This window comes from Neovison vison, chromosome 9, assembly GCF_020171115.1.
Source record: "Neovison vison isolate M4711 chromosome 9, ASM_NN_V1, whole genome shotgun sequence".
In the NCBI taxonomy this organism is placed as follows: Eukaryota; Metazoa; Chordata; class Mammalia; order Carnivora; family Mustelidae; genus Neogale; species Neogale vison.
The window spans coordinates 98,569,807-98,581,012 of NC_058099.1; the positions used below are offsets into that span (position 1 = coordinate 98,569,807).

General features: G+C 61.0%; 1 protein-coding gene across 1 annotated transcript; it reads right to left on the reverse strand.

Moving 5' to 3' along the window:
- Positions 1 to 407: 407 nt before the first annotated feature.
- Positions 408 to 3,352, reverse strand: BARX1 (BARX homeobox 1). The gene is made up of 4 exons (XM_044264349.1): positions 3,127 to 3,352; positions 1,191 to 1,482; positions 1,024 to 1,108; positions 408 to 625 (listed from the first exon to the last, which is right to left on the reverse strand). Exons 1-4 carry the CDS (start codon positions 3,350 to 3,352, stop codon positions 461 to 463), a joined length of 768 nt encoding a protein of 255 aa, XP_044120284.1. The 3' UTR covers positions 408 to 460.
- Positions 3,353 to 11,206: the final 7,854 nt, after the last annotated feature.

Below are 11,206 nucleotides of genomic sequence, written 5' to 3' on the forward strand. Positions count from 1 at the left end.
AAATCACTGTCTTCGCAAGAGAGGGGTAGGAGCCCCAGCGACGTGGGGGACCCGGACTCAGGGTAGAGCCTCGGGCTCTCTGGGCGCCCTGTCGGGCGGTAGTGGCCTGAGCCGGGCGGTGGGGTCCCCGACAGGCGGAAGCTGGTGTGTGCCCGCGGCGTCAGGACGCAGAGGGCCGGCCGAGGCGGGTGGGGGTGCGGGAGAGGAGCGGGGCGTGAATGCGCGCGGAGCTCCGGAACCAGGTGTTCGTCCGCTGCGCGGGACACGAGTCTCCAGGTCAGGGCTGGGAGCACACTGGGGCCGGGCTTGGCTGCAAGGTCTGTGTCCTTTCTTACTTGGCCCCTAACTGTCCGCATTCAAGGTAATAATAAAACGTTTATAAAATAAACGGCGTGGCCGCAGAAGGGCCGGCTCTCGGCTTCCAGCGGGCGGAAGGAGCCTCGGTCGACGCTTTGCGCGCTCAGTCCTCGCGGCTCCTGTCGATGGTTTCGCCTGGCGCCTCTGCCGGCTTCTCTGCGTCCTTGGCGCGCTCCTGCTCCGTGAGCTGCTCGCTCGTGGGAATGGAGTTCTTCTTGGGCCGCCCCTTGGGCTTGGTGGGAGACTCCAGGCCGCCGCCCTGCAGCACCTGCGTATAGGACGGCCCCGCGGCCGTGAGCTGGGAGCCAGGAGCGGGTCAGCGAGCCCCGTGCCCCGGCAGGGCCTGCCCGGCACAAGGAGGCCATCTGAGGCCGCGCCTAGTCCGGGGAAATGGCGGCCATTTGAGCGCTGCTGGGGAAAAGCAACCGAAGGGTCGAGCCCAGGGGTTCAAGACAGCCTGAAGGCCTGAGGATGCAGCGGAGCACAAAGGAATGTGGGCTGTACTAGGGCACCCAGAGGCAGGGAGAGAGCAGAGAGAGTCCCTGCGAGCACCAGGCATGGAGGGAACCAGAAGAGTTGGGTAGAAGTCTCCGCGGAGGGGGTGAGGATGGGAGCTCCGGGAGGGCACAGGTGGGGGGGGGTGCGGAAAATCACAAGCACACTCACTATTTTCTTCCATTTCATCCTCCGATTCTGGTACCACGTCTTCACCTGCAACTGGCTCAGGCCCAGGGATTCAGCGAGATCTATTCTGGAAAGAATAGGGTGCACCTTCAGCAGAGCAAGCAGACCCCTCCCACTACCCGTTGGGCTCAGCCTGGCCCCACCGCTACCTGTCTGGGGTGGAGAGGTACTTCTGTTTCTCAAAGCGTTTCTCTAGGCCCATCAGCTGCAGCTCAGTGAACACCGTGCGGCTCCGACGCCCCTTCTTGGCCTTGGCGCCCGGCTCCCCGGTGCCCGGCGTCTCCAACTTTCCGCGGAGCTGCAGCTCAAGAGGCAGGTGCGGCGCGCCAGGGGCGCCGGACAGTCCAGGCCCTGCGGCCAATAACGCGGAGCCTAGCCCGGAGCAGCCCAGCGGCGCCAGCGGGAACTTAAACACCGCCGCCTGCTCCGCCTTCAACACGGCTGCAGGGAGAGAGAGTGCGGAGCTGGTGAACTTGGGCCGTGCTCCTCCTCCTGGAGCTCCCCCGCACTGTGCGCTGCGGGAGTGCTCGCCGCAGCTGGCCAGTGCCACCCAGCGTGAAACCTTCCTGCCGGGCCACAAAGCGCGAGATTTGCGCCGCTTGCCTAGGGTGACCCTCTTCAAAGCCAGCTTCAGTCCCCGCCCGTCTAAGAGGGGGACCTCCCCAACCCGGGCCTCTGCCTGTTGTCCCCCAGGCCCCAGCCGCCTCCTGGATTCTCAGTGAACAAGGTCGAGGCTCCAAGAAGCACAGTGTGTCTTTCGCAGAAAGGGGAAAGCAAGAAGAAACGGAAGCGAGTCAAGAAGGCGAGCCTTTGCCCCAGCCAAGTCGGCATGGCTGCGTCCGAAACCAGAATGTTAACTGCGTAAGCGCATCTGCTCCTCGGTGCGGGCGCCACAGCCCCGCGGCTGGCAGGCTGGGGTCGCTAGCGGGGGCTGGGGGTGGGCGCTTCCCGGAAACTCCAAGCACCCCCCGCATCAGGAAATTCTCCTTCCTGTTTTCTCTGTTTAGACCCTTCCCGGGAAGACGTTTTCATTTTTCACCAGTCCTATGATGATGATTTTTTTTTTTTTTTTGCCCGCTTCAAACGAATTGTTAGCAACAGTGCAAAAAGCGGCGGAGGGGCTGCATCAGAACTGTATTAAAACGAACGAACTGGCCCTGCGGCCCTCCGCGCTGGCGGGGCCCTGGATGTTGGATTTTGGGTGCAGAGCAAGGCTGTTTGCAGGGCGGTGCGCCTGCTGGGACATAGGCGGCCTCCCTTCCCGGGCAGGCATCTTACTGCCGCGGGTGCGCGCCCCGCTGGAGTCGTCCAGGGCCGGGCAAGGTGCGGGCGAAGGTGAGGAGGGGACGAGCGATCCTTGGGGGAGGGTGGGAGAGGGAAGGCAGACAGGCCCCATCGAGAGAAGTTCACCAACGGGCGGAGAGAGACCGGAAAAGGCCAGAAGAAGAAGGGGTGCCGAGGAAGAGAACAGGCAGGAAAAGCAGGATCAGCCAAGTACGGAAGAGAACCGGTGGCGGCAGAAAAAGCCAGAGCAGACAGCTCAAGATCCAAGGAGGCCCAGCCGACCTGGACGGAAAGGGCCAGGCAGGCAGCAGCGCACAGCCAGGCCTCTCGTCAGGAGACAAGGCCCACAGGACTCAGCGCTGCGGCAGAGGCCGTGGGTTGCCCCACATGAGACCCCGGGACGAGCGTCAGCTACCAGCCCTTGGAGACACGGGCTTCTGCGCCGAAGGTCCGGCTTACCCGCCGTGGGCAGCCGCGGCCACTCACGACCAGCTCTCTGCGGGTTAGGCCTGGGAGTCCGAGGCCTGAGGTCTCTTAGACCCACAGTCTGACATTAGCAGTCTGCTCCCGCGCTAGGGATGCGGGCTCGGGGCCCGACTGGAGGCCCCAGGTCGGCGGTGAAGGACAGAACGGACTCCCTCCGAGCCGGCTCGGCCCGCGGGCACTAGGCCTGCTTACTGCGCGGCAGGGCGCCTGCTCCTCCTTTCCCTGGCCGGATCGTGCCCTGGGAGCCTCTGCGCCCAGAGCTGCGTCTTCGAGGCAGCGCGACTCGCTCCCCCCAACACCCGGCCCCGCACGTACCCAAGTGGCTGTGGAAGGGCCGCGCCGCCAGCAGCGCCTGCACGCCGAACTTGAGCAGCTCGCCCGCGGCGGCGGCGGCAGCGGCGGCGGGCGCGGCGCCCTTGGGCCCCGGCGGCTCGGTGAGGATCTCCTCGATCATGAAGCTGCGGTAGCGATGCGGCGGGTGGTCGGCGCAACCCTCGGGCAGTCCGAAGCGCGCGACGCCGGGCTCCCCAGGCCTCTGCATCGCGGCGCCCGCGGCTCGGTGGCGGTGGCGGCTCGGGCACGGGGCCCGCGCGGGGCTCTAGGCCGGCCCGCAGCTCCGGGCGGCGCGCGGGTACCGGCTCATGCCCCCTCCCCCGCCGGCCGACCGGGCGGAGGCGCAGGGCGCGGGCGGGGCGCGCGGGGCTCGGCGGGTCGGACCCGGGACTGCGCCCCCGCCCCGCGCCGCCGCGCCTCTAGCCCCGCCGGCCCCGCGTCACCGCCCCGCCCCGCCCCGCCCGGCCGCCCCGCCCCGCGCCGCCGCCCCCACCCCCCAGGCCGAGCCCGAGGGAGGCCGGAGAGGGGAAGGAGGCGGGATGGAGGGGGCCGCGAGAGGGGCGGGCCGACGAGACCGAGGGGACCCAGCGGAGCGCACGCCCAGGAAGGAGAGCGCGGGAGATCACGGAGACCAGACCCCCAGAGATGGGAGCGAAGGGTGAGAGAGGGGCCAGCGCGAAACGGCGAGGCCACACAAGACGCGAGACAGCGATGAGAGGGTGCCACGGACGCCGAGACGTGCGCACACAGAGGCCGACGCAAGCGCGGGAACCAGCGGGCCGCGACGTGCCGGAGGGCACAGAGGCAGGCTGGCCCGGGCATGGGTAGTAAAGTAAGGCCGGGGACCGGACCGCTAGGAAGGCAGCGGCCTGGCCGGGGGATAAGGAGCCCTGGAGAGGTCGGGAAAGGAGAGACAAAGTCCGCGCAGCATGGCTGGGAAAGAAGTAGCCATGCGCAGCCTCCTGGCCCGCGCTCGGAGCCACCCGCCGTAGTGGGTGCAGCCGCGGGCAGGTGTGCGGCTCTCAGAGCAGCGGGCGCACCTGTGCACTCCCGCCTCAGTTTACCAGACGCGGCCTAATCTGTCTCGAGCTGCGGTGAGAGGTGGTCCAGCCCGGATGTGCTTATACGACCAAGTGATGCAGGGACACATCTTCCTTGGCGATCCCCTTCTGGTGGAATGGGTCCTGTCCCCTTACTTAGAGGAAGAGACGGACACCCGGGAAGGAAACGCTGCAGCTCCACCTTTTCCCAGCTTTAGAGTAAGAGCACAGCGCTGAGCTGGGTGATGGGCCACAGGCTGTCCTGGGAACCTGAGGACAAACTCCGGCATCACCCTACGGGTCTCTGAGCTTTAGAGTGCCCACACGTGACTGAGGGAGGTCCGACTTTCCCTGGCTCCCCTGAGTCACTGCAGAAATATAAACCCAAGCTGTGGGGTGAACAATCTCCCCAGCTCTCTGCTGAGTCTCTCTCTCTTGGGCTCTGCCCCTCCTGGCAAGTCACTGTTCCTTCTGGGCCTCAGCCTCCTGACCTGTCCTGAGGAGCTGCCTCTATGGGGCTCCAGGGAGGCCCTGCTGACTGAATAGGGAGTCCTGCACCCATGTGCCCCACAGGTCTGCTGGGGAGGAGTGCACAGTTTGTCTGGGCAAGGCGGATGGGTTTCCAGTGGCATCAATGGGTATCTCTGGAGGCTGCGGAGAGTGCCAGCCCTCCCCTCCCAGCCCTCTGCTGAGGTCCTGGACCACTTCCCCACTTCTCCCACTACGTGAGCTCTGCCCATCCTCTGTGTTTGCTTCTGGGAAATAGCAGAGTAGGACCTACCATAGACATGGCCCTTCTCTCTGCAAGCTGATGCAATTTCTCCAGCCCCAGCTGCTGGCAATGAGATCCTGAGGCCAGTCCCAAGCCCTGGCACCTGCCCTCGACCTTTCGACCTTTCGTTAAGTAGATGGCCAAGACTCTTTGTCCACAGGGACAAAGAGAATGTCTTACCAGAGGCTCTGAGGCCCCAGCTGCCCCTCGCCACAGTGGCTGAGTGCATTTTGCTGGCACTGCCCCTTCCTGAACGTAACCAACCGCCATCGTCAGGTCTGAGAGGTGGCCTCCAGGTGCTCCATGTGTGGGTGGTCCTGTGAGTCACACAGTGGCTGTTTGGAAGGGGACAGTGTGGGACCCACAGAGGATGACCCACATGAGCAGGCCTCCCTCCCCGTGAGAGGCTGCATGATGGAGTGGAGGGCGCGCACTGCCACCAGTCCCAGGGAGGAAAGTCAGTGTCTCCCTCGGCACTGGACAGCCCAGCCTGGACCGCACTGGCCTCTAGGGCCTCTGCCTCTTTGCTGTTGCTGCTGGCGTAGATCTGACTCACACTCTTCCCCTCTCAGCTCCCGCCACCGCTGTAGGGCCCACTGGCCGCTGCCATCTCCCCCCACCCCTTCTTCCCCTTCTCTCGCTACCCCTCCTCCTGCTTCTCCCCACTTTGGGGGCTTTCCAAGGACATAACTTGGGGGTGCTTTCGTTTGCGAGTTAGGCCCAGCCATCCCCATTCTATCCCTTCACTCCTTCTGGGCCCCTGATGGACTCCACCCAGCTTGAAACCGTCTCTTCTCCATGCATTTGCTCTTGGGGGGGGGGGTCTCAGGTCCTTTAGAAGAAGACCCCTTCAGGGTCACATTGGGCAGTGAGCAACAGTCACCAAACCCATTTGACCCCTAGTTGGACTCCTAGGTCAGGCCTGGGGAAAGGAGGTCACTTTCAGGGTGAGACCTCATCTCTAGACTTAGGGGAATCGGAAGAGCAGGGCAGCCCAGCCCGCACCTCATTTCACAGGTGCCAAGGCCCAGAGTGCCTCCCCTAGCTCTTGGACCCCCGCCAGGGCACTTTCTCAATGGCCCAGTGAAGTCTGCCGCGACGCAGGTAATGAGGCCCCGGGGCTCTTTGGAGATTGCCCTTGGGGAAGCAGTCGGAGGCCTCGGCTGGCGCAAAGTACTGAGAGAGCACGGCCGGTCACCCCTCAGACTCTCCCAGGGGCGGGAAGGCCCCTGACACCCGCCTCCACCCCGCCGCCAGACGAGATCCACCCGCGCGGTGCGATCCCAAAGCAGACCCGCAGATAACCCCTTTTAGGCGAAAAAATGTGCGCACACAGCGGCAGGGCCTCCTCTGCTCCGGAACTGCAGCGTTGTTGGCCGGCAAAGGGTTCACAGCGGGTCCCTCCTCCCCGAACGAGCCCCTCAGCCCCCACCCCAGGGGTGCAGCAGCCTGGCCAACGCCTGGGACCCGGCTGGGGCCTCCAGCCGCCGCCGCCGCGAAAATCCCGGAAACCGTCCGCTCGTGGCGGGCGCAGTGGAAAAGGTGACCTCAGCGCCCGAGGCCAGCCACCCTCTCCCGGCGGCGGGCGGCGAGGGGCTTCGGGTGGCAGGGGGGTCCCGGCGCCGCCCCGCCGCCGTCTGGGGCCCCTTTTCCCCACTGCTCTGCCCTTCCGGAGCCCACAGCCGAGCTGCTGGGGAGACGCGGGGGAAGGGGGTTACCTCCCACCCTAACCAACCCCCTCTGCCCGGGTGCGCAGGTTCCAGACTTTCCCCCTCCGCCAGCCAAGCCTCCTCCTCCCCCGGAGCCTCCCGGTGGGATTCTGAAGTCGTTCGCCTTAGGGGTCCTACGTGCCGGGGGAAGCTGAGACTCGGGGGCAGCGGAGACTCGAGTGCGCAGGCCTGGGCGAGGTTGGCAGCCCTTGGCGGTGTTTCTGCACCGCCGGGAGGGGCCTGGGACCAGCTCCCCTCGGACCCCCACACGACCTCGGCCGGTGTCCTGGCTTCTCTCCTCCTGGTCGCGCGTTGGGATCTTACGAGGCAAAAACGGCGTCCGGCGGGCATGGAGCGTAGGTGGCTTCTGGACCTGCCTGGCTCAGCTCCTAGGCGATCGCCCAGCAGCTGCCTGCGCGGAGTCCCACACCTCCTCCCGGTCCCCAGAGCGGGAAACCGAATCCCGACGGGCCCTCCGCAGCTCCGCGCCCCCGTCCCCGCCGCCAACCTGCTCCCGGAGCACGCGCAACGCAGCTTCGATGCCCCGCACCTCTCCCCTTTCCTCCGGGAAGTCTTCGGTTCTGATGGCCCCCAGCCTGGGGCCGGCAGGCGGTGAGGACCCGCGCATCCGCTGGATCTCAGGTGGGAAGCGGCAGGAACGCACCGTCCGGCTGCCGCCGGCGCTCTGCTCCGCCTGATGCGTAAGTTCGAGACTGGCGACGTCTGGCCTGCCTTCAATGTGGAAAATCTCGGGGTGCTCCCGCTCGAAGGTCCCATCTCCCAGGGACCGCCGAGTTACTGTCTCGCTGGAGAAGCCGGTCTCTGTGGTACCTTACTTCATGAAAATTTCGATGTCAAGTGTGGACTTTTCGTTTTGGATTGTTTCGAATCGCTGTGAGCTGGGGGCTCGAATTGGGTTTTGAGATAGTGCCTTAAGACACATCCCTCCCTCTTTCCTTCAAATTATCCCTTTTCGGGTATTTTACAAAACTTGCTCCTTTGGAATGTGTTACTTTATTTTTGTTTTGTGGTTATTTTTGTTAAACGTGTGGTTTTCTTTAAAAGTGTGAATTTTAGAAGATTATAGGCAGGTAATAACTGGCCTGACCCAGAGAAGACCCAGGGCGACCCTGCTGGACAGGCAGAGACAAAGGCCACCTCCGCTTCCTGCCCACCCCTCCCCTGGTGCTGTTGGCTCACGCAGGGACCTTGGAACGCAGCCCAGCTGCGCTGATCAGTGCCGGAGTCCGAACCCGGGGCCTGGAAGCTTTGGCCACTGGGGCCTCCGTTCGGTGGGGCCCCTCCGCAAGCGACCACAGCGAGGCCAGATGTGGGTCGTCTGCGGGAACTCAGAGATGTGCGCTGCACTCTGGGTGCTGCGCACCGGGAACTCAGCGCCAGGCCCCGAGGAGACTGGGTCTGACTCCTGCGGGGTGCGGGTCTGGAACCACATTCGGACTCAGAGCTGCTCCGCCTTTGGGGAGAGCGAGGGTCAGTGCTCGCCAGCCCAGGGTCCTGTGGCTTCATCCCAGCGGGTGCCAGGTCACCCACTCGCGGGGTCACTGGTCCCTGAGGTGGAAGAAAAGGAGAGGCCCTGGGACAGAAGCCAGATCCTCTGGCGCCTCCGGCCAGGTCTCCTTTCTTTCATTTTCTTTGTCCTTCCTTCTTTGCTCTCCTGCTTCCTCCCCTCCCTCCATTCAGTTACCGTCTTTCCTCCTTTTCCTTCCAGCTCTTCCTTCTCCACCTCACCCACCTTCGGCTCCCCTCGCCCTCCCTCTTCCAGTTTCTTTTAGTAAAAAGGAAGGAGCCAAGCCACAACTGTCCTCCTAATAATAAGGGGAGGGGTCGCACTCACGAGTGGCCCCCCAGGTACCAGATACACAGGCACAGAACCGTTGGAGGCATCCGTGGTCCGTGTGTCTGGATGGGGGTCTCCTTCCCAGCCAGTCAGTGGAGAGGCTGCCCAGGGGGCCGGGCTGAGGTCAAGTAACCCCAACCCCCAGGGTGGTTGCCAGGGGCTTGCTGGCTCCTCCAGATTCTGTTAGGCGGCAGGTGGGAGGCCAGATCACGTTGTCCTGTTCAAGTAGGGACTCCAACGTGCTGCCCTCATCCCTGACACAGAAACCCCTTCCCTGGAAGACTTGGGATGAGGATGGAGCTCCAGGGGACAGAGGCCACAGCTGCCCTACCTCAGAGACCAGGCCAGGCCAGGCCTCCAGTCCCCAGACTACAGGCCAGTGCTCCTCCCTCCTGCTGGTCTGAGTAAGGATGGGGTCAGGAGCTCCCACTTTTCTGCCCCCCCCCACCTGTGCTTCATGCAGGATCCTGGACCCGTCCCTGGGTGCCAGGAAGGGGCTCAGAGGCTTAACTCTCAAATGTCCAAATGCAGAGCGCAAAGGACTCCACAATGAGCCCAGGACCCTGTTTTCTGGTCTTTCCTTGCTCCTGCCCTTGAGTAAGCCCACTCCCTGTGCAGGCCTCAGTGTCCCCAAATGAGACAAAGAAAGGGGTGAACTGGATGAATCGTCCTCCTTGCCAGTTTTAATAACCCCATGGGGCTCCCCAGCATTTTCTGTAAAGGGCCAGTAAGGTCAGTGTCCGGCTTTCCACGCAGACAGTGTGTTGCTGTTGCCTCACTCTGCCCGTCAGCACGGACGCGGCCGAGGGCATGCATGCAGGCTGTGTTCCGCCACACTTCATTTCTGCACACCGACACGAGTTTGATTTAATTTTCACGTGTAATGAAGTCTTATTCTTATTTTTATTTGTTCTGGCCATTTGAGAATGTAATCCCGTTGTCAGTTGTTAGGCGGCTTGAAGCCTACCATCTCCTCGCACAAACACGTGCTTCCACACCAGAAATGTTACCTGATCCAAGACAAAAAAAAATTTTTTTCTGTTTTTTCCCCCCACAAAAGCACCCATTTGTTTTATAGCACTGGAGCTTGGGATATGTAAATTATGTGGTTCATCCCCTATGACCATGTTTGACTTCTCAACGATTTAAAGTCTTCTCGAAGCCAATACTGTCTTATACCTGGCTGACTGACAATCGTCAGCTCATTTTTTTCTTTCTTTTTTTTTTAAATTAACATATAATGTATTATTTGCCCCACTTCACAGCACTCACCATAGCACATACCCTCCCCACTGTCCATAACCAGCTACCTTCAGTTTGTTTCTTGAGATTAAGAGTCTCTTATGGTTTGTCTCCCTCCCCGATCCCATCTTGTTTCATTTTTTCCTTCCCTACCCACCACAACCCTTGATGTTGCCTCTCAAATACCTCATATCAGGGAGATCATATGATATTTGTCTTTCACTGAATGACTTATTTCACTTAGCATAATACCCTCTAGTTCCATCCACATCATTGCAAATGGCAAGATTTTGGTTTTTGATGGCTGTATAGTATTCCATTGTGTGTGTGTGTGTGTGTGTGTGTGTGTGTATGCCAGATCTTCCTTATCCATTCTTCTGTTGATGGACATCTAGGCTCTTTCCATAGTTTGGCTATTGTGGACTTTGCTGCTTTAAACATTTGGGTGCACATGCCCTTTCGGATCACTCACTACATTTGTATCTTTAAGGTAAATACCCAGTAGTGCGATTGCTGGGTATCATAGGGTAGCTCTATTTTTAACATTTTGAGGAACCTCCATGCTGTTTTCCAGAGTGGCTGCACCAGCTTGCATTCCCACCAACCAGTGTAGGAGGGTTCCCCTTTCTCCGCATCCTCGCCAGCATCTGTCGTTTCCTGACTTGTTAGTTTTGGCCATTCTGACTGGTGTGAGGTGGTATCTCATTGTGGTTTTGATGTGTATTTCCCTGATGTCGGGTGATGCTGAGCACTTTTTCATGTGTCTGTTTGTCAGCTCATTTAATAGACAGACTATCACAGTAGCCCTTAGGGATTGTTCAGCCCACTTGCCAGTGCCTTGGATACTCCTTGTGACAGGGTGCTCACTCTCTTCAGTGGTAGCCCTAAGAGACTCTGAGAGCTGGATCCTCTGAGAACCCTAGCTACTGAGAGCCCAGTGACCTGCCTGACAGTTCTAGAAGGACAAAGGCCACCGTGGGTATGAGTGCTCCCTCCAGGGCCTGTCCTTTCCCATCTCTGTTCAATTCCATCTAAATCCTCTCCAGCTGCTGAAATGTGGATGGGCAAGGGGGCCACAGCCTTGATTTTTTGGAAGTTTCCCAAGCCCTGAGACTTTGCAGGCCTTTGCAGCTGCCAAGTGACAGATCTTGCAAGGAATAGGCGAGGGGAAAGAATATGACAGAGAAATAGCTATTATAAATGTGTTTCTTGCTAGAAATATTTCCAGGAAATCTCATTCTTATAAGGGCCTCACAGCGCCCCCCACCCCCCACGTGCATCTTCAATGGCTCTCGCGCCCTCTGCTGGTCAGATGGAGTCCTAACTGGGCTCCCTAGGACAGTCTGCTTACCCAAAGGAAAAACAAGCCAGAGCACTCTCTCCTTTTATGTACCAGACGCTTACTGGATGCTAAGGAGACAGAGGAAAAGGCATCTTATCT